At 35.3% G+C, this 20,362-nt stretch overlaps 2 protein-coding genes across 6 annotated transcripts in view; both read left to right on the forward strand.

Annotated features, from left to right (window-relative positions):
- The window catches only part of LOC124385132 (NLR family CARD domain-containing protein 3-like), a 987,530-nt gene that overhangs the window by 958,824 nt on the left and 8,344 nt on the right, over nucleotides 1–20,362 (forward strand). For 3 of the 5 annotated variants that reach the window (XM_046848278.1, XM_046848276.1, XM_046848277.1), the window contains exons 3-7: nucleotides 13,932–14,012; nucleotides 14,347–14,463; nucleotides 14,625–14,682; nucleotides 14,936–15,140; nucleotides 17,031–18,801. In XM_046848278.1, coding sequence (XP_046704234.1) covers nucleotides 13,932–14,012; nucleotides 14,347–14,463; nucleotides 14,625–14,682; nucleotides 14,936–15,140; nucleotides 17,031–18,801 — 2,232 coding nt within the window. Of the gene's footprint in view, nucleotides 1–13,375; nucleotides 13,480–13,578; nucleotides 13,598–13,931; nucleotides 14,013–14,346; nucleotides 14,464–14,624; nucleotides 14,683–14,935; nucleotides 15,141–17,030; nucleotides 18,802–20,362 lie in introns of those variants that run through there. The other 2 variants (XM_046848279.1, XM_046848280.1) reach the window with 2 other exon arrangements.
- Nucleotides 13,440–20,362, forward strand: part of LOC124385135 (NLR family CARD domain-containing protein 3-like) — a 35,307-nt gene continuing 28,384 nt past the window's right edge. Inside the window, 1 exon segment of the mRNA XM_046848284.1 lies at nucleotides 13,440–13,479. The gene's annotated coding sequence lies outside the window, so the exon portion shown is untranslated.

Consider the following 20,362-nt stretch of genomic DNA (forward strand, 5'->3'; position numbering starts at 1 on the left):
TTAAAACACAAATAAAACTTGAGCGAATAATGAAAGGTTGCAATTGTGCATAGACAAGTTTAATTTACAATCAAATCAAATTAATTATAATTACAAAAAAAAACAAATGAAATACATACATACATCGCGAATTATCCTTTAATGGACATCATCAGTGGCATTTGAAACATTGCCAGAACTGTTCATTACCAGTGACACTTCTGGGTATATCTACACATGTAGGATGATACCACTCTTGGCATTTAGAGCACTGGACCATGAGTTCATTGTAATGAGCTGTTCTGCAAACACAGTAAACAGGTATCACAGTTTTGGTCACGTTTGCCTCGGCTTCACTCTCTCGACTCTTCATGCCAAATGCGATACTGTTTTTTGCTAATGAAGCATACAGTTGTGCCCTTAGCCTGCTTTCATTAAATATGCATACCTCTGGTGGGTGACCTCTGCAAACAGCATATGCAAATGCTATTGCGAACAACCCACAATTGCTGTTATTTGATTGTTGCTGCACAGCTGGTTGCAAAACATCAAACATGCCTGACTGCGGCCTCACCAGCCAGGACAGTGCTTGTAGTGTTCCTGGGTCCAGAGGGGTGCATTTGCTGTCATACACAGAGAGCTGATTTTCATTACAAAACAAATTGCTGACTGATCCAGTGGCATTGCCGAATGTTCAATATTTGCACAAATTTATTTTGTGGAGTTCCCACAATTCCACCATTTGGAATCGCACTAAATAGCAGAACAGATTGAAACCCATCAATGTGCACATTGTCCTTTGCCATGAGGTAGCTGGCCAGGTCGATGAGATCACAGGTCAACCAGTAATCAGGGTGAAGTATTTGTTGCAGCATTTGTATTTTTGGTGGCCTTTTGGTGGATTTATTCCAGATTGGCCCTTCGATTTTTGATTGTCTTCTCCTTAAATTCTTCACTGGTTCTTTCTGTAGATACAGAAGATACAATTTATTTTTTGTGCCAGTTCAGACTTAAATTTGATGCAATGTGAAGACAAAAAGTCAGTCTTGTTTGTGATCTTAGTCTATTAAGTATCTTTATAATGAGGGACAGCAGTGTCAGTTTGGGACCTTCTAGAAGACCACATGATAAATGTGATGGACCATGAGATAAAATGCAGTCATAATCATGCAATGATAAACCATTCTTTTAATGAATCAGCTGATTTTCCTTTGCCTTCAGTCTGCTCAGGTGATTTGGGCTACACTTACATTTGTTGTACTTCAGCACTATCATCTTTCCTCTCTGCCTGTGTTTTGTAATAGTGAAACTGAACATAGCAAATATGCTCGTCTCCTGCCATACTGACACTGAACATTCAAACATACAATTTCCAATCAATATATTTCTCTTTCTAAATAAGCTGTGAAAGTTGATTCAGGAGATTGGAAGCCATGACTCTGCTATCATCATAACAAGACATCAGTTTACACATTCAGTAACACTTTAAAGTGATTACAGATTACAGTGATTGTTCCTAATATTTGTACCTCACCAGTTAGATTTTTTAACTATACATACATATATATATATATATAAATAAAATGTGTGTGTGTGTGTGTGTGTGTGTGTGTGTATATTTAAACCTGGATCACATCTTCTGGCTTTTCTTTTCTCTGGCACTTTTGGGGATGCCTTTGAACACTTCTCCTGACAAAAACACACACACACACACACACACACACACACACACACACACACACACACACATAAAAACCCATATTATTTAAAGTAAATAAAGATTTAGTTTGAAAGCATGTCATATATCTTTTTTCAACAAAAAGTGTTATTATTATTATTATTATTATTATTATTATATCAATACAAATATATATATATATATATATATATTAAACCTGGATCACTTTTCTTTTCTCGGGCACTTTTGGGAATGGCTTTGTAGACTTCTCCTGACAAAAACACACACACACACACACACACACACACACACACACACACACACACACACACATAAAAACCCATTTTATTTAAAATAAATAAGGATTTAGCTTAAAAGCATATGCTTCTGCTCTTTTTTTTTTACAAAAATTGTTTAGTTGTTGTTGTTATTATTATTATTATTATTATTATTATTATTATTATTATTATTATACACTCTGAATAATAATACCTTGTTTTTTACATCTTGGAATGGAAGAACCTTGACTAGTGGAGAAACATATAATCCTTTACGCCTCTGACGTCTCTTTTTCCACTGCTCCATTTCCACTCGAATGGACTAGAAGAGACACACACACACATCACACAGTTTTTTTTTTTTTTTTTTTTATCTAATACATTTTTTTATGAAGTGTATCTTACAGCATCTTGGTTTATAGGACTGTGGTGAGACCTGAGATGTTGTATGGTTTAGAGACAGTGGCATTGAGTAAAAGACAGGAGGTGGAGCTGGAGGTGGCAGAGCTGAAGATGCTGAGGTTTTCCTTGAGAGTGACGACGATGGAAAGGATTCGAAATGAGTTTAATAGAGGGACAGTGCATGTAGGATGTTTTAGACATGCGCAGAGGAGGGACATGAGTTATATTGGTAGGAGAATGCTGAGAATGGAGGAAAATAGTAAGAAGAAGGAGGAGGTTTATGAATGTGGTGAGGGAAGACATGCAGGTAGTTGGTGTGAAAGAGGCAGATGTAGAGAACAGAGAGGTATGGAGATGGATTATCCGCTGTGGCGACCACTAATGGGAGAAGCTAATAGAAGAAGAAGAAGAAGATATTACAGCATCTTGGTTTATATTTAGGGAACATTGAATTGGCAATATTTTGTAAAAGGTGAAAGTACAAAAATATTTCATTACTCTCTTTCTTGTTCGTTCTGTGTCTTCATATTCACGGAGCAGTGCATCATGCATGCTCTGATAAATCTGGACAAAGTCATCCAATCTTGTCAATCTCCTTCTCTGGAACCTAATTTTTTTTAGGTCCCATTGACTTTTTTCCATTATTCCTTGTGTCCGATTGTCTTGTGTAAAATTCTGAATTATGGACAACAAATTGTAGTTATTTAAGGCATAACATTTATGTAAAAAAAACAAACATTTTTTAACAAGCTATTAAAATCAATCAGTTGAGTTTTACCTGATTATTGGACTGACTGACTTTTTTATAAATCTGCCCGAAATGTTGGTAGGCTGAGCATGTACCATGACGTCCAATATCACCTAAAGAATTACATTGTTTGTTTGTTTATTTATTTTTTTTTTTTTGAATCAGTAGTAATGTTAGAAAACACTCCTATCAAAAAACCTACCTAGCAATAGACCAGACCACAGTGTTGTGTGTGGAAGGAAGTACCTGGTCAAGTTTTCAATGAATGTTGGGGCGTAATAGCTGTTTTCTTCCCCATTAAGGTCAAGAGGTGCTTTCACTATTACCTTCTGGAAGTGGCTTTCAAGGGGTGTGTTTCCCACATCATTCCGAAAGGAAATGTTTTGTATTATATACATTTTAAACATGAATGTTTACGTTGTGTAGCTGGAGAAGCAAGACACAGGAATTAGTTATATATATATATATATATATATATATATATATATATATATATATATATATATATATATATATATATATATATATATATATATATATATATATATATATATATATATATATATATATATATATATATATATATATATATATAATGTATATTATTATTAATAGCACATATTAATTATTTATGCTAATGCACATACAGACAATTTAGCAGGCACTTAATTTAAATCAAATTGCGGTTCAAGTAATACTTAGAAACATCATGCAAATGTTAGGGAATGTTTTCGAAAAAACCTTCTTTTATGTCCTTGACTGTAAAGTTTGGACTTATGTACATGATGAAAACACACATGGTTGAGATCTCCTTTATAAAAATCCACTGCAGGTCAAGACAGAGATTCAACAAGAGTGTGTATTGTCAGCAGTCTACATATATAGCAATAACTGTTAATAACATCTTAATTACCTTGTAGTCTTCAGCAACAATGTTTTGTTCCTCAACTTCCAGTTTTCCTATTTGTTGCATCAGTGTTTGCATGTTGTTCTAGTGCTTAGCCACATTGTCTCCAGTGCATGGACTACAAAACACGACTGTGGCACTGAGGAGCACCTCATCCATCTGCTTCAGATTTTCTGAACATGCAAGTAGCCCAAATGTGTGCATAGCAAGTTTGTAATGTTTTAGCACTCTAAAATGACAGCAATAAAAACAAAAATTGGTTATGTTTCAAATGCTTTATACATTAATCTCAGTTAAAAAAAAAACGACAAAAAAAAAAACCTACTGTTTTTTGCACAGACACTTTGCATTTTTCATTATGTGGCTTAAGCATCTATGAAGGATGGGAAGATCAAACTTTCTTCTTTGCACCTTCTGTAAAACACTGACAGTGTTTTCTTAGACCATAGCATTATTGCTTTTGGGTGCATCATGACCCTCTGTAGGACTTCATTGTCTGATCCTTTCTTTTCATTGATTAATATTTGTAGACTTAAAAGTTTGTTTGAATGAGGTCTTTTCAGTTGTCTTTGTTTGCATGCAATGGTTTTTAAAACCTCTTTTGTTGGTGCTTCATCCCTGCACCCAGACTGTACCACCATCTCTGGGATTTTTTGCATGGATTCCAAATATACATTTCTGGGCAGTTTGCTTTCCAGAGTTTGTGCAATAGATGAACGTGCATCTGCACGCACTGGTCTCCTTTTCAGTTCAGTGGTACTGTGATAAACATCTCCTCCTGTGAAGAGCACAGCTGCCTTGAGGGTGACCTCATCGGTCACTTCCACACAAACAATAATTGGGCAACTTTCAAATCGGCAGTAGCCCGTACATTCCAATAAAGGTGTGTTTTTTTGTGACAGCAGGGTTTTCACACTGTGTCTTTCAAAACCAAAACTGCAGTATGGGTGAATTGACCGTATTCCCTTCGCAATCACGTTTGTCCACTGTAACCCTTGAAAACATCTTCCTTTCTGATGCTTTCTCAGCTCTTGCCATTCTTTCTTGTCAATAAAAAAGAACCATGGCTCTTGTGGCAAACTACATGTGAAGAATGCGTCCTTTTCCTCACTGCTTTCTGTAGACATGTAAGCTAATTCAGGTAAGTCAGGTTCCTTGTCATGATACTGTAACACAAAAACACTTCCAATTGTGATTTTATATAAAAAAGTATATATGCATTATTATATAATTTGGCAATAAATGTTATTAATTTGATAAAATAAATTTTATTTTTTATTTATTTACTTATTTATTTAGTTAGTTAGTTAGTAAGTAAATGTTGAACCTGTGTATAGAAGCTTCTGCTGTATGTGATAATTTCACATTTCTCAAAGAGTGCACATTTTTGAGGCAAAGGTTTTAAATAACTTGAGTCCTTTTTTTAATCATAATAATTTTTTTCCCTTTGCATATTTGTGTAATTGTCATCTTGTATTTCATATCAGACTGCTAGTTGTTTTGATGTGATGGAATACCAAAACGATTAAAGATAGAGCTTGCATTTAATAGTATGCTAGTGCAGCTTTCTATGAAAATACAGTCTGTATAGAAATGAATGACTTCTCAAAACTAAAATAATCAGATTTTGTTGCTTTTATGCTAGAATTGAAAACAGACACAGTTTTTGTTTTACCCGGCTGTATTCACTCAGTTCAACCTGTTACATTGCAATGAAAGATACTGTATAAAAGCAAAAACACTGTTATAAATAAATAAATAAATAAATAAATAAATAAATAAATAAAAAATTTAATTACTGAGTTCTGACTGAAAAAAGTGAAATAGCATTGCCAACATGTGTTTTGTTGTTTTTTTCCTTTTTATTTAGATTACAAGCGTACTAACTTTGCACATCTAAACTGGGCACATTTTGGCCATTTTCTTTGCAGAACTGCCCAAGTTCAGTTACATTTTATGGTGACCGTTTGTTGACTGCAGTCTTCAAATCATTGTACAGATTTTCGATTATTGTTGAGGCCAAATAATAACAATTTAATCGTATCTGATCATAACACCTTTTTCCATGTGTCCTCAGAATCTTTACGGTGCATTTAACAAAACTCATTTACGACTGCCGGATTTAGGTTACAAAACATTTTGTACAAAGGGGTGTTCCTTTTTCCAGCTCAGTGTTTCTTCTTTTTCTTTTTTTCTTTTGCAGTCATGTTGGTCTTCTATCTTTCATGTGGATGTTATAAGTTGCATTGAGTACAGCTTACTAAACCGTACAGCAGAGTACAGTACAGCTTACTAAACCGTACAGCAGAGTACAGTACAGCTTACTAAAAGAAAAACTGTGTCTGTCTTTATTTCAGACTGCAAAGCAACACAATGTGATTCTTTTAAAGAGAAATTATTATTTTTATACCCAATTTTGTACTGAAGCAAAAACCAAGATGTTTTTTAAATATATATTTAATTTGACTACCTTTTCTTCTGAAGATTCAGGCTTTTTTTCAGAACAAGGACTGTTACCCTTTAAAACTGTTGTCAAATTCTCCCAAGAGCCCTGAAAGTAGACATTATCAACAACACAAAGTAAACCCTTAATAATAACTAAACATGGAACATGCTAATTTTATCTTTTACTTCATAATATAGACAATTACCCTCTGATCAGGAAATGCTGATTTGCATTCAAGGTGTTGAACAAGTTTATCTTTTCAAAATAAGTGGATAAGTGGAGGCCAATTACTGTCTCCCACATTTCTCCTATCCTAAATCATTCCAGATGTGTAAATAATACACATAACAGTGCAACACCATGCAATGCTAAACAGTTTCTATGTTATTTCATTTAATAATACTTAAAAAGTATACTCTATTGCATATTGAACAGCTAGTGCAGTTATAGTCATTCAAATGTTTTTCAATAAGAAGACTGGACCTAATATAATGTCATATAATACAATGCACACTATTATTGATAATATGCATCCTCTATCAATATCATTTTGGTTAATTGTAGTGCATACTCTCACAATCGTTTGAATTTTTCACATTGCACACAATGTGGCACAGTTACCATAACAACAACTTCTGACAGACAAATGACCAAGGAGGAACTGTTTTCTCCAGAAGCTCTTTCCTCATATCTCACTTTTGAGCTGCTCTTGTTCACTGATGTTTCCTGGTGAAAGGTTAAGAATAAATTTGTTCATTTCAAAATATGATCATGAGTAACGTTATTTGACATTAAAACTATATTTGTACAAACTTTAAAGTACATTAGAAACTTTTAACTTTAGCAATAATTGCATTTTTTTACAGAAGATAAAATACCTTCCAAAGATGTGCAGTGGCTTTGCGAATTTTTAGCCGATTCAAGCATGTATTGGACATTTCCAAATCTTTGCAGACATCTCCCTATAAACCAGATTCATTATAAATACTGTTGTTATTCATATTGACACCAGGTACAGAACATTTTGAGATGCTTTGCAATATTTGGTCCAGGTTTATGGTAAGAGTCCTTGACTATAAAATGACATAGAACAATAGAAAAACAGGTTTTAGTAAAAAATAAAAATAAAAATAAATATATATATATATATATATATATATATATATATATATATATATATATATATATATATATATATATATATATATATTCCCTTGTGTATATACTTGCCTTTCCAAAAATAGTGAAGGTGCAGGTTCTGAAATAAACACACAAACATACACAGACACACTCACATTTAAACAAACCCTAGTTTCTGAACATTTATAAATACAAATTTATTTCCACTAAAATACAAAATTATATAATAATAATAATATTAATAATAATATTAATATAATATTAATAATTATTATTATAATAATGATTTATTATTATTATTATTATTATTATTATTATTATTATTATTATTATTAACACTGACATTCATTGCAGAGAATAGATCATGCATTTTGCTTCTCTTGTTTGAAAATTGATTCAGAGATTGCTATTTTCTAACTAGGCCACTAGCTGACCCTAATCAGCATTCAAGTCAAATGAATAAACTGAATCAAAAATTTTAAAGTTCAGTCCTTTATGCGTGCAGGTATGCATTTATACATCTAAAATGTATTTTTGGCAAAACTTTGTCGACATTTTAAGCAGTTACATTTGTTTTGCTTTGCTTTGTAATTATTTTCAATTGTTCAAGTCACTGTAGCTTCTCAATTTGCATTTTCCCTGACACTTTAAAAAAAGGTCAAACGATAAAAGTTGACTGGTTTTTATATTATTTTTACACAGTGTTCATAAGCTGTGGCAAAATGCTTGAGTGGGCGGGAGTGGGTCACTGCTCGAATAAGAGTCAAGTCTTTTGGGGGTGCCCATTTGTTGTGTATTCCACTTGTTTTTTACTAAAATAATATTTGGTACTCCTCTAAGTCTATTTTTGACTTGCCATGGGGGGTCCCTGATACGTTATGGGGGTCCCGGATATCCCCAGCAAAAGCACTGGTAACAGTCCCGCACAGGGCTCTACATAAAGGTGAATATATATATTACCAGCAACCATGCAAATAGTTAGATAAATCGCATTTTTAAACATATATATATATATATATATATATATATATATATATATATATATATATATATATATATATATATATATATATATATATATATATATAGGTTGTAATAGCGTATTTTCTTAATTAAAAAGCAAATTACCTTGGCAAAAATCAACACATACCTGTGCCTAAGATTACTCATCCTTTATCCTGAATGTTGTCAACCTTTCCATACAAAGAAATGCTAATCGATGCTTTAATGGCTCCACATCGTCACAAAAAAGATTTACAGCATGTGAAAGCCTATCACTGTCTTAGAATAGTGACTAACTGCCCAATGAAAGCAAACTTTTGTCAACTGTGGTTGACTCAATGGTTCAAAATACAAACGAAGTAAAAGTAACTTAAAAACACAATAGATAAACAAAAACAGGCTAGAAAAGTACATCAAAGAAATTACTGCACTCCACTTATAGACAAAACACAGCAGAATTAATTTTGATTTTATATATATATATATAATCAAAATAAGAACTAGCTTTATTGCCAAGCATGATTGCAATTACAATGAATTTGTGTTGGTAACAGAAGCCTCCAGTTGCTTAAAAAAATAAAGGAATGTGAAATAAAAAAAAAGAGTAAAAAATAGTTAATGCACATTTTTGTAAAGATAAGTAAATTAATAAATTGTATTACTGCTCAGAAAAGTACAGATAAAAGTGATATTGGACATTATTTATTTTATTGAACAATGGGGAAAGCATTTAATGGTTCATGAGATCAACAGAGGTAAATATAATATGTACATTTCAAACGAGTGGTAAAAAAGCTAAAATTAAATAAAAGAGGACAAAAAGAAGTCTGGAAAGTTATATTTGATGAAATCTAGAAGAAAATATTGACCTGGTTAAACTTAAATACCCTAATTCAGAACACATAACTTATCTTGTTTGTTAAATAAAATACATATTATTTCATAAATAGTACTATAATAATGTTACTATAATAATAACATTATTAAAGTAAAATTATTATAATATTATTATAACACTAATAACAATATTATAGTAATGTTATTATTATTATAATAATAAATATTAACAATAATTATTATTATTGTAGATCATAATAATAATAATAATAATAATAATAATAATAATAATAATGATAACATATAATATAATTTTTGTTTCGGTGTGAGTAGTATAAACATATTTTTTTCCTCATTTTTTTCTATTTATATATATATATATATATATATATATATATATATATATATATATATATATATATATATATATATATTGTCCAGAAAGCTTGTAATCTATTACACTCATGCATCTGCAGAACTCATTTGTGACATTCTGCCACAGACTCTATTGCAGCTTAGTCCTATAGTAGTTTAATGATAATTAAAATGCATTTTATTTGGCATCTTTCAAGACTCAATGACACCTTACAAGCACAGGATTGATTGATTGATTGATTGATTGAATAATTGAATGCAATACAACCAACAATTTGTGACATTGATTATGATAAACAAACATTAGATAAAAATAGAAATATGTAATTTCCAAACAATAAAACAAAAGCCTAATATAATAGGATAATTTTAGGTGTGTGAATCAGTGCGCAGAAGAGAGTCAATAAATGTCCACGTCCAAGGTGCTTAAGTCAAAGTAGATACTGTCGTGCAGTCTGGCGGATTCTTGATTGAGTGTGCTTAATCTTTAGGATGCCCAAGTTGTAATCTGGAGAAAAAAAAGGCACATGAAAAAAATATATAAATTTTTTTTTTGCATTTGAAAAAAGAGTACAGTAGAAAATCTTACAAATCTAAACACTAATTGACAGGGTATATCTGAATGAGAAACATTTGAAAGATTGAGCAAACCTATAAAGAATTATGTTTTATGAGTGTTTGAATATGGAACATATTTAAAAATGCAGTGATGTTTTGGATTGATTTTGCCTTTAGTTTTCTCCAAAACTCCACAGTAAAATGATTTGAAAATTAACAGAGTAATAGACAGGGACACTGTAAATAAGAATAATTAGAAAGATTGAGCAAACCTATATAGAAAGTTTTTTTTATGAGTGTTTGATATGGAACGTGATTGAAAATGCAGTGATACTTGGAGTGATTTTGCCTTTACTTTTCTTAAAAACTTCACAGTAAAATGGGTTAAAAATTAACTGAGTAATAGACAGGGACAATGTCAATAATAATAATTTGAAAGATTGAGCAAACCTATAAAGGAAACTGTTTTATGAGTGTTTGAATATGAAACATGATTGATAAATGCAGTGATGTTTAGAGTGATTTTGCCTTTAGTTTTCTCCAAAACTCCACAGTAAAATGAGTTGAAAATTAAGAAAATAATAGACAGGGACACTGTAAATAAGAATAATTTGAAAGATTGAGCAAACCTATAAAGGAAAATGTTTTATGAGTGTTTGAATATGAAATATGATTGATAATGCACCTGAGGTTTAGAGTGATTTTGCCTTTAATTTTCTCCAAAACTCCACAGTAAAATGAGTTGAAATTTAATAAAATAATAGACAGGGACACTGTTAATAAGAATAATTTGAAAGATTGAGCAAACCTATAAAGAAAACTGTTTTATGAGTGTTTGAATATGAAATATGATTGATAATGCAGTGATGTTTAGAGTGATTTTGCCTTTAGTTTTCTCCAAAACTCCACAGTAAAATTAGTTGACAATTAACTGAGTCATAGACAGGGACACTGTAAATTAGATTTATTTGAAAGATTGGGCAAACCTATAAAGAAAACTGTTTTTATGAGTGTTTGAATGTGGAACATGACAAATGCACTGAGTCTTTTTTTTTTTTTATAACGGAAACGCCTTTCTGAAGCGTTTCACATGTATTTTGACCGCTCCCACCACCCGTACCGTAAGTGCACGAGTAGACGCGCAACACTAAACAAAGTGCGGCTGCTTAACCGTGTATTTTCAAGACGCGGCTGGCTTAACCGCAGTGATAAGAACGTTCATGCAGAGCCGTTGCCAGACCATAACTAACTAATCAGCAACAATAACTTGCAAAAACAAGGCATAAAAACGTTACATTAACCGTAAAGAAAATCACAAAATAATTACGGTATCCAGCGTTCACAAACGCTTCCACACGGCTCGTGCCAACATTACATTTACGACAGCAAAAAAAAAAAAAGAAGAAACACAGAATCAGCTTTTACGCTTACTCAAGCCAGTTTCAAATAATGTACCAACTAGACAAAAAAAAAAAAAGCAAGGTTTTTTTTGCCCCCGAACATGCGTGCAGGGTACTGTTTTAATTTTTTGATTAGGTTGATCGGTCCCGAGATCATCCACGGCCTGTAGATTTGAAAATTCTGCCTCGGCTCCATTAGCCCCAGTTTCCGAGTTTGTGCTAACAGGTGTTTCCGTGATGTCAGATGGAATAAGCGGTGCTGGCTGAGAGGCTGAGTGATAGTAGTACATTCTAAATCTGAAGAAGGTCTTGCAGAAGTAGAACCGACGAGCCATTTTCTAATATCCATATTTTAAATGATCCTTAAAATGTTGTGTAAAAAACACGTTGATAGCATTAAGGCTTTACTCCATGTACACATGCTAAAGATGCACTGAAACATGAGACGCTGCAATGCAACCAATCAGAGAAACAGGTCTCTTTTTATTAAGAATAAACACACATCAACTGTAGTTTCTCATTTTTATCACATTAGAAATAATGAAACATTCAATGATTAATTTATTTTAATTATTCTTGATATATATTAAATAAATTAAAACTGTGTAATGCAGCACAACAACCTCTTTGGGTTTGCCCTCCTTAACGCCGGCACTGCGTTCACGCAAACTTGCTTTAAAATAATAAGCTTGACCAGTGACACTACATTTCTTAGTTATGATTTTCAAAACCAGGTCAAAAACAATTGTACATTTTATCAGCATTAAAAACTCTAACTAACATTAGATACATTTGCATGTTGCAAACAATGTTTAATGCTCACACTGATGTTTCACAAACATTTCAACATTATAAAAAATATAATAAAATAAATAAAGATGCTTACTTTAAACACTGATGTTTGAAGAGTTGATGAAGCTGTCCTGAAGCTTGACTGATGATCAAAATGGCGCTATCCTTCCATGTTCACTCCAACGTCTGCACGTTATAGCGCGCACGCGCCAACCACCAAGCCGACTTGTGTGCTTGTAAACTTATATGTGCATATCCAGTCAACATTTCAAATGAAGTTGGTCAGACAATTTTTGAACCAACTTATTTCCACTAATTAAGTCAACTTTTTTGAGTTTTATTGTCCAGTTAACTAATAGATATAAGTTATTCAAACTTTTCAAAAGTTAGATTTTTTACAGTGTTTAGTTCTCACTCTCCAGTGTTCTGTAGTGTTTAAAGACTATAATCACACTCTTGATGTCACCCAAATGAGGATGAGGTTCTGCTTTTGAGTCTGGTTCCTCTCAAGGTTCTTCCTCATTACATCTAGGGAGTTTCTCCATCACCACAGTCTCCATTTTTGTTGTTGTTTTTTTTTCGCCATTTTTCTGTTATTGTTGCTTTGTGTATTTAACTCTGTGTGTGTGTGTGTGTGTGTGTGTGTGTGTGTGTGTGTGTGTGTGCGTGTTATTTTTAACCATGTGGTCATGTGTAAAAAGAGATCAGTCTTAAGAGACTTTACACTCCAGATATTCCACTATCGACATTCTTGAAATATTTACACTCACACACACACACACACACACACACACACACACACACACACACACACACACACACACACAACATCTAAAGGATTTGCTCCTCCTCTGGTAAATAATGCAGTTTGTCCAGTTTAAGTGAAAGCAAAACTTTGTTGAGTGTAAAAAGAAGAAGGTTTCAGGAGAAAAACACAGTAAGTACTCAAATCTAAAGCTATAAAATGTGAATGTTATGTATCTCTGAGAAGAAATACAGGAATCTTTACCCTCAAATATTATTTTTGGATGAATCGGAATTTATCCATCTCTCAAGTAAGCGTTGATTTCTGAAAATAGGCGACATCGTGAACTCTGCCAGGCAATTTAATAACAATATCTATGAACGTGTAGTTTTAATCACAGGAACCTGTACATTCAAGAAGAATGTGATTTTCATGTTAATATAATCAGTAAGTTTGCTGAAGGCTGTTTAATTTCAATCTGCTTGAAGTCAATGGTCTTTAGACACTGCAGCACTCGATGTGTTTCAAGAATGTTTGTGACTGTATGAATGTTCTGAATCTACTGTAGATGAAGTTCAGTTCAGGTGATTTATAACTGCAGTCTCTCTCTCTCTCTCTCTCTCTCTCTCTCTCTCTCTCTGTAGGTGTACAGGTTCCTCTGTAGCAGTAGAAATGTCCTCCAGAATGAGTGAGTCTGTGAAACAGGACATAAAGAAAGATGAGAGGTGAGTGAAGGTTGTGACTCAGTGAAAAATAGAAATGTTCTCACATTCACCAACACTAAACAGATCAGACTCTGATGTGTATCTGTGAAAAGTGACGAGTGAAGAGTTGAATTCAGCAGCTTTGTCTCCAGATGTTCAAAACCAGCTGATGATTAGTGACATTAAGCTACTGAGCAACACGTCTAACCCCAAGTTGTCCCTGTAGCTGGATAAAGTATGAAGGTTAAAGAATGGGATCAGTGTTAATAAGAACATCATCAGATTTTAACTCCAGTTTCATTATTCAGTGTTGCTGCAGAACAGTAATAATGATGCAGTGGTTGTGTGTGTTTAGTCTGATTCAGGGTAAGAGATCAGACTCACCTGAACCCAGCTGTGTGTCCATGAAGAGTGACGGGTCAATGAATCCTCCAATATTCTTTAAAGACACAGACTGTACTACTGATCTGAGGTGAGGACAGTTGAATGTATGAGTGCAGTGTTTTATCACTCACACTCTCACATAATCAAACATCTCTGTAATATGTGTGTATTCACTGCTTTGTGTTTGTAGTTATGAATATGATTTATAGTCTTTATTCTACTTTTAACAAGTGTTTTATTTGTTCACAGACTGCAGAAGAAGAAATCAAATATCACTGAGAAGAGTCATTTAGAGGCCATATTCAAGGTGTGTGTGTGTGTGTGTGTGTGTGTGTGTGTGTGTGTGTGTGTGTGTGTGTGCGCAAAACAAATAATCTCGAGCAGCAGTAAGAGAGAACACAAGTGTGTTTTGTTTCCTCGTTGGTTTAAACAGAAAAATACTCAGTGATTCACGTCATGTTTTTACTCGTCTGTGCTCTGAAACCAGTTTGTCTGGATGTCAGTAATGAACACATTCTCATGTGACCTTATCCTTATCTTTCTTTTCTGTTTTAAATCAGGATCTGGAGCACAAAGTCATCAGTCTGCTACAGAATGAACTGAAGAGATATAAGAAGCTCCTGAGTCCAGATTACCCAGCATGCTCTGAGAGGGAGGTGGAGGATGAGGAGGATCAGAGCAGTGTCAGAGAGGGAGTGCTGAAGATCACACTGCACTTCCTGAAGAACATGAAGCACACAGATCTCGCTAACACACTGCAGAACAGTAAGAGCTGTATAGATAGAACATAGAAAACATGTCAAATGTTAAAACTGAGTAAAAAGAAAAAAATTTAAGGATAAAATTGGTTAAATTTGATGTCTGCAACATGTCTCACAAAACATTGTAACAGGGCCATGTTTCCCTCTGTGTATCACCATGTCCTCTGTCCCCATACATCTGGAAACTGAGAAGACTGGTTGGTGAAGATTTTTTTTGGGGGGGGCAGGGGGGTGTTGCTCAGATTTGGGAGAGAATGTGGTATCAAAAAGTTTAGAGACTAATGGTGTAACTGGTGCTATTCTGACCACGTGTTACCACGTCCAAATTTATTTCTATTGCGCTTTTCACAACAGACATTGCCTCAAAGCAGCTTTACAGAATTCATCAGTGAAGGTGAATGGTGTGTATTTATCCCTGATGAGCAGCATGGAGACTGTGGTGAAGGAAACACTCCCTTAGTTTGTTATGAGGAAGAAACCTTGAGAGGAACCAGATTTAAAAGGGGAACCCATCCTCATTTGGGAGACATCAAGAGTGTGATTATAGTCTTTAAACACTACAGAACACTGGAGAGTGAGAACTAACATGAGCACTGGAGTGTGTGATTATGACTGATGATCTTTCTACAGTCTTTTACAGTCATTATGGTTATAAAACTAGGAGCTACTGAGCATCTCATAAAATAGCTCAACATTTGCGATCATCACAGATCCAACACCAGCTTCTCCATGCCAGAGCCTTTGAACACTCCAGGAGGTCTGCAATTTCATCACTGACAGCAAGTCTGAACAATCAGAAATCAGGAAGGCCTTCAACAAGCTCAACCCCAGAAATTGTCAAAACCATTCAGCAGCTTGTGCATGATGATCGTCATGATTTCCCTTCTGCACCCAGCCTGCTCAACAGATTTGGCTTCTGTAGACTTTGCCCTCTTCCTGAAGATGAAAATTCAGCTCAAATGTCACCATTTTGACACCATTGTGGAGATCCAGTGCGTATGTGCCTGATACAGGAATCTAGCTGCTCAACACTTCTGGGTGTTCTTTGTTGTGTTTTTCATTTTATGATGCACCAAATGTGTTCAGACTTTTCAACTACAAAGTCATGCTATCGTAATAGATGCAGTGTGCAGTTAGAATTGTCTTGCTCATCTGGATAAAAGCATTTCTTCTTCTTCTTCTTCTTCGTCTCCATTCTGGCAGCTCCATCCTCAGCATTCTCCTACCGATATAACCCATGTCCCTCCTCTGCACATGTCCAAACCATCTCAATCTTGCCCCCCTCACCTTTTCTCCAAAACGTCCTACATGCGCTGTTCCTCTAATAAACTATTTTCTAATCCTGTCCATCCTCGTCACTCCCAATGAACATCTGAGGTCGGCTGCCTTCGAGACTGCTCTGGTTATGCTTTGTCTTTTTTTTGTTTATTTAATATATTTATTTTCATAGATACCATTCTCTTTATATAAGCTCTCATTAGTTGCAAAATGCTTTTCCAACTGTTTAATTTTAGTACAGCATGGTTTTTTTGCCCATTCCAACTTTTTGAGACATGTTGCAGCCATCAAATTCAAAATGATCTTTTTCCTTAAAATTATACGTTTCCTCATTTTATGTTTTTTTATGTTCTATTGTGAATAAAACGGATTATGAGACTTGCAAATCATTACATTCTGTTTTATTTACATTTTACACAGCATTTAAACCTTTTGAAATTAGGGTTGTAATCACTTTATCTTCACAGGATGGAAACTGTATTATATTCATTATAAATTAAATGAAGAATAACATTAATTACAACCTGTTAGATCAGAGTACTGATAACTGTAAATAGTATATAAACAGAACTGTGTTTTTTTTTGTTGTTTTTTTGTTTTTTTTTGTTTTTTTTAGAAGTCACCCCTGCATACCAGAAAAAACTCAAATCCAAACTGAGAGAGAAATGTAAAAGAATTACTGAAGGAATCTCACAGCATGGAAGCTCAGCACTTCTGAATGAGATCTACACAGACCTCTACATCACAGAGGGTTGGAGTGGAGATTTCAGTAATAAACATGAGGTGAGACAGATTGAGACAGTGTCCAGAAGACCAGCAACACAGGAGACACCCATCAAATGTAATGATCTCTTTAAAGACAAGTCCATCAGAAGTGTGCTGACTAAAGGAGTTGCTGGAATTGGAAAAACAGTCTCTGTGCAGAAGTTCATTCTGGACTGGGCTGAAGGAAAAGCAAATCAGGACGTCACCTTCATGTTTCCACTTCCCTTTAGAGAGCTGAATCTGATGAAGCAGAAACATCTCAGTCTGATGGATCTTCTTCATCACTTTTTCCCAGAAATAAAAGAATTACGATTAATAGACTGTGAGAGGAATAAAGTGGTGTTGATCTTTGATGGTCTGGATGAGTGTCGACTTCCTCTAAATTTCCAGAACAATGAGAGATTGTGGGATGTGACAGAATCAGCCTCAGTGGATGTGCTGCTGACGAACCTCATCAAGGGGAATCTGCTTCCCTCTGCTCTCCTCTGGATCACCTCTCGACCAGGAGCAGCCAATCAGATCCCTCCTGAGTGTGTAGACCAGGTAACAGAGGTACGAGGGTTCAGTGATCCTCAGAAAGAGGAGTACTTCAGGAAGAGGATCAGTGATCAGAGCCTGGCCAATAAAATCATCACACACATGAAGTCTTCCAGAAGCCTCCACATCATGTGTCACATCCCAGTCTTCTGCTGGATCTCAGCCACTGTTCTAGAGGGAATGTTGGGTGAAGCAGAGAGTGGAGACATCCCCAAGACTCTGACTCAAATGTTCACACACTTTCTGATCTTTCAGATCAAACACAAGGACCAAAAGTACCATCAGAAATGTGAACCTGATCCTCAGCAGACCAGAGAGAGTATCCTGGCACTGGGAAAACTGGCTTTCCAACAGCTGGAGAAAGGAAACCTGATCTTCTATGAGGAAGACCTGAGAGAGTGTGGGATTGATGTCAGAGAAGTGTCAGTGTACTCAGGAGTGTGTACTCAGATCTTCAGAGAGGAGTTTGGGCTTCACCTGGGGAAGGTGTTCAGCTTTGTACATCTGAGTGTTCAGGAGTTTCTGGCTGCTTTATACACATTTCTCTCCTTCATCAGCAGAAATGTAACAGAACAACAAACCACTGATCTGTCTGATCTTTTCACCAAATCAAACATGTCTGATTTCCTGAGTTGTGCAGTGGACAAGACGTTACAGAGTCAGAATGGACACCTGGACCTGTTCCTTCGCTTCCTTCTGGGTCTCTCACTGGAGTCCAATCAGAGTCTCTTACGAGACCTACTGCCCCAGACAGGAAGTAGCTCTCACAGCAAACAGGGAACAGTCGAGTACATCAAGGAGAAGATCAGAGTTAATCCATCTCCAGATAAATCTATCAATCTGTTCCACTGTCTGAATGAACTGAATGATGATTCTCTAGTACAGGAAGTACAACGTTACCTGAACAGAAAAGATTCCTGGTGTTTTGATAAAGTCAGACTCTCTCCTGATCAGTGGTCTGCTCTGGTGTACGTGTTGCTGGGCTCAGAAGAGAATCCAGAGTTGTTTATTTTAAAAACATATCAGCTATCAGATGAATGTCTTCAAAATCTGCTGCCAGTCATTGAAACAGCAAGAAAAGCAGAGTGAGTAATTTTTCTTTCATCAAATAAAATCTAATAAGTTCTGCATGTAAGAAGAAAAAGGAAACTTTCTTTATTTTTTTGTGAAAATAAATAATGACATGGTATAACAAATAATGCATAAACCATAGCATTTAAAGCAGGTGTACTTATTTTCACATGACTGTTTAAACACTGCATTCAGAAAGTATTCAGACCCTTTACTTTTTTTTTTACTTGTTATGTATACTCAAGACTGTATGGAACAAAATCCTCTGGTCTGATGAAACCAAAATGTAACTGTTTGGCCTCAATTCTAAATGTTATGTCCGGAGGAAACCAGGCACTGCTCGTCAACTGCCCAAAACTATCCCAACGGTAAAGCATTTTGGTGGCAGCATCATGCTTTTGGGGGATTCTGCAGCAGGGACTAGGAGACTGGTCAGAATTGAGGAAAAGCTGAATAGAGCAAAGTACAGCAATATCCTCTGTAGCGACACAGAAACCAGGTATTTAGGTTCTTAAGCATGCTCTTTTATTAGGTATTTACTGTGAGAAAAGAGAAAGTGCTGCATGTACAGTGAATAGTGCGAGAACGGGGAAGAGGACTCAGTGGAGAGGAGAAAAAAAAGGTCTGCCTTCCGGGGTGGAAGCTAAGACACATGCCACTTATCTCTTGCTGCCTGAGGATTATCATTTTTCCACAATGTCGGGTGCAAGGTAAAATCGTTGGTTTTACTTCTGCTGCTGCCTGCGGAGAGAGATACATAAATGACACATTAGATGGAAGTGAGAGCTTCTCCAACCGGTTTCTTTCCTGGCATCCTTTCATATCCTTCAGCCTTCTCCAAGATGGCAAGGAGCTGCCTCGCTGATTGTCGGTTGCCAGCCATGTATAATTTCTCCACCGCGACCTCAGTCCATTCTTTGGGAGCGGACTTGCAGCCAGTCATCAAACCTCAATAAATAGAACCTCAGTCTGTGCCAAAGTTCACCTTCCTACATGACAAAAACCCTAAGTACACAGCCAAGATGAGACATGAGTGGATTAGAGATGACTCTGAATGTCCTAGAGTAAAGTAAAGTATAGTAAAAACTATAATTGGAAGTAAATATAAACAAACACAATGCAGTACAAAAAATAGCAGTAGCAGCAGTCAAGAGGTGCAAAAAACAGCAGGTAAACAGTGTATTACAGCCAGGTATAAATAATAATAAATAAATTATGGTGGAATGGATTGAGATGAGTAATGAGTGTGTGTTACGTTCATTGTGTGTTAAGAGAATGGTTGCTCTGTGTTCTCCCAAAGTCCACAACCATCTCTTTGGTCTTGTCAACGTTCAGAGACAGGTTGTTTGCTCCACACCAGGCTGTTAACTGTTGCACCTCCTCTCTGTATGCTGACTCGTCATTCTTGCTGATTAGACCCACCACGTTCGTGTCATCGGCAAACTTGGTTCGAGCTGTGCATTGCTACACAGTCGTGAGTCAGCAGAGTGAACAGCAGTGGACTGAGCACACAGCCCTGAGGGGCCCCAGTGCTCAGTGTGGTTGTGCTGGAGATGCTGTTCCCGATCCGGACTG

This window comes from Silurus meridionalis, chromosome 4 (assembly GCF_014805685.1).
Source record: "Silurus meridionalis isolate SWU-2019-XX chromosome 4, ASM1480568v1, whole genome shotgun sequence".
In the NCBI taxonomy this organism is placed as follows: Eukaryota; Metazoa; Chordata; class Actinopteri; order Siluriformes; family Siluridae; genus Silurus; species Silurus meridionalis.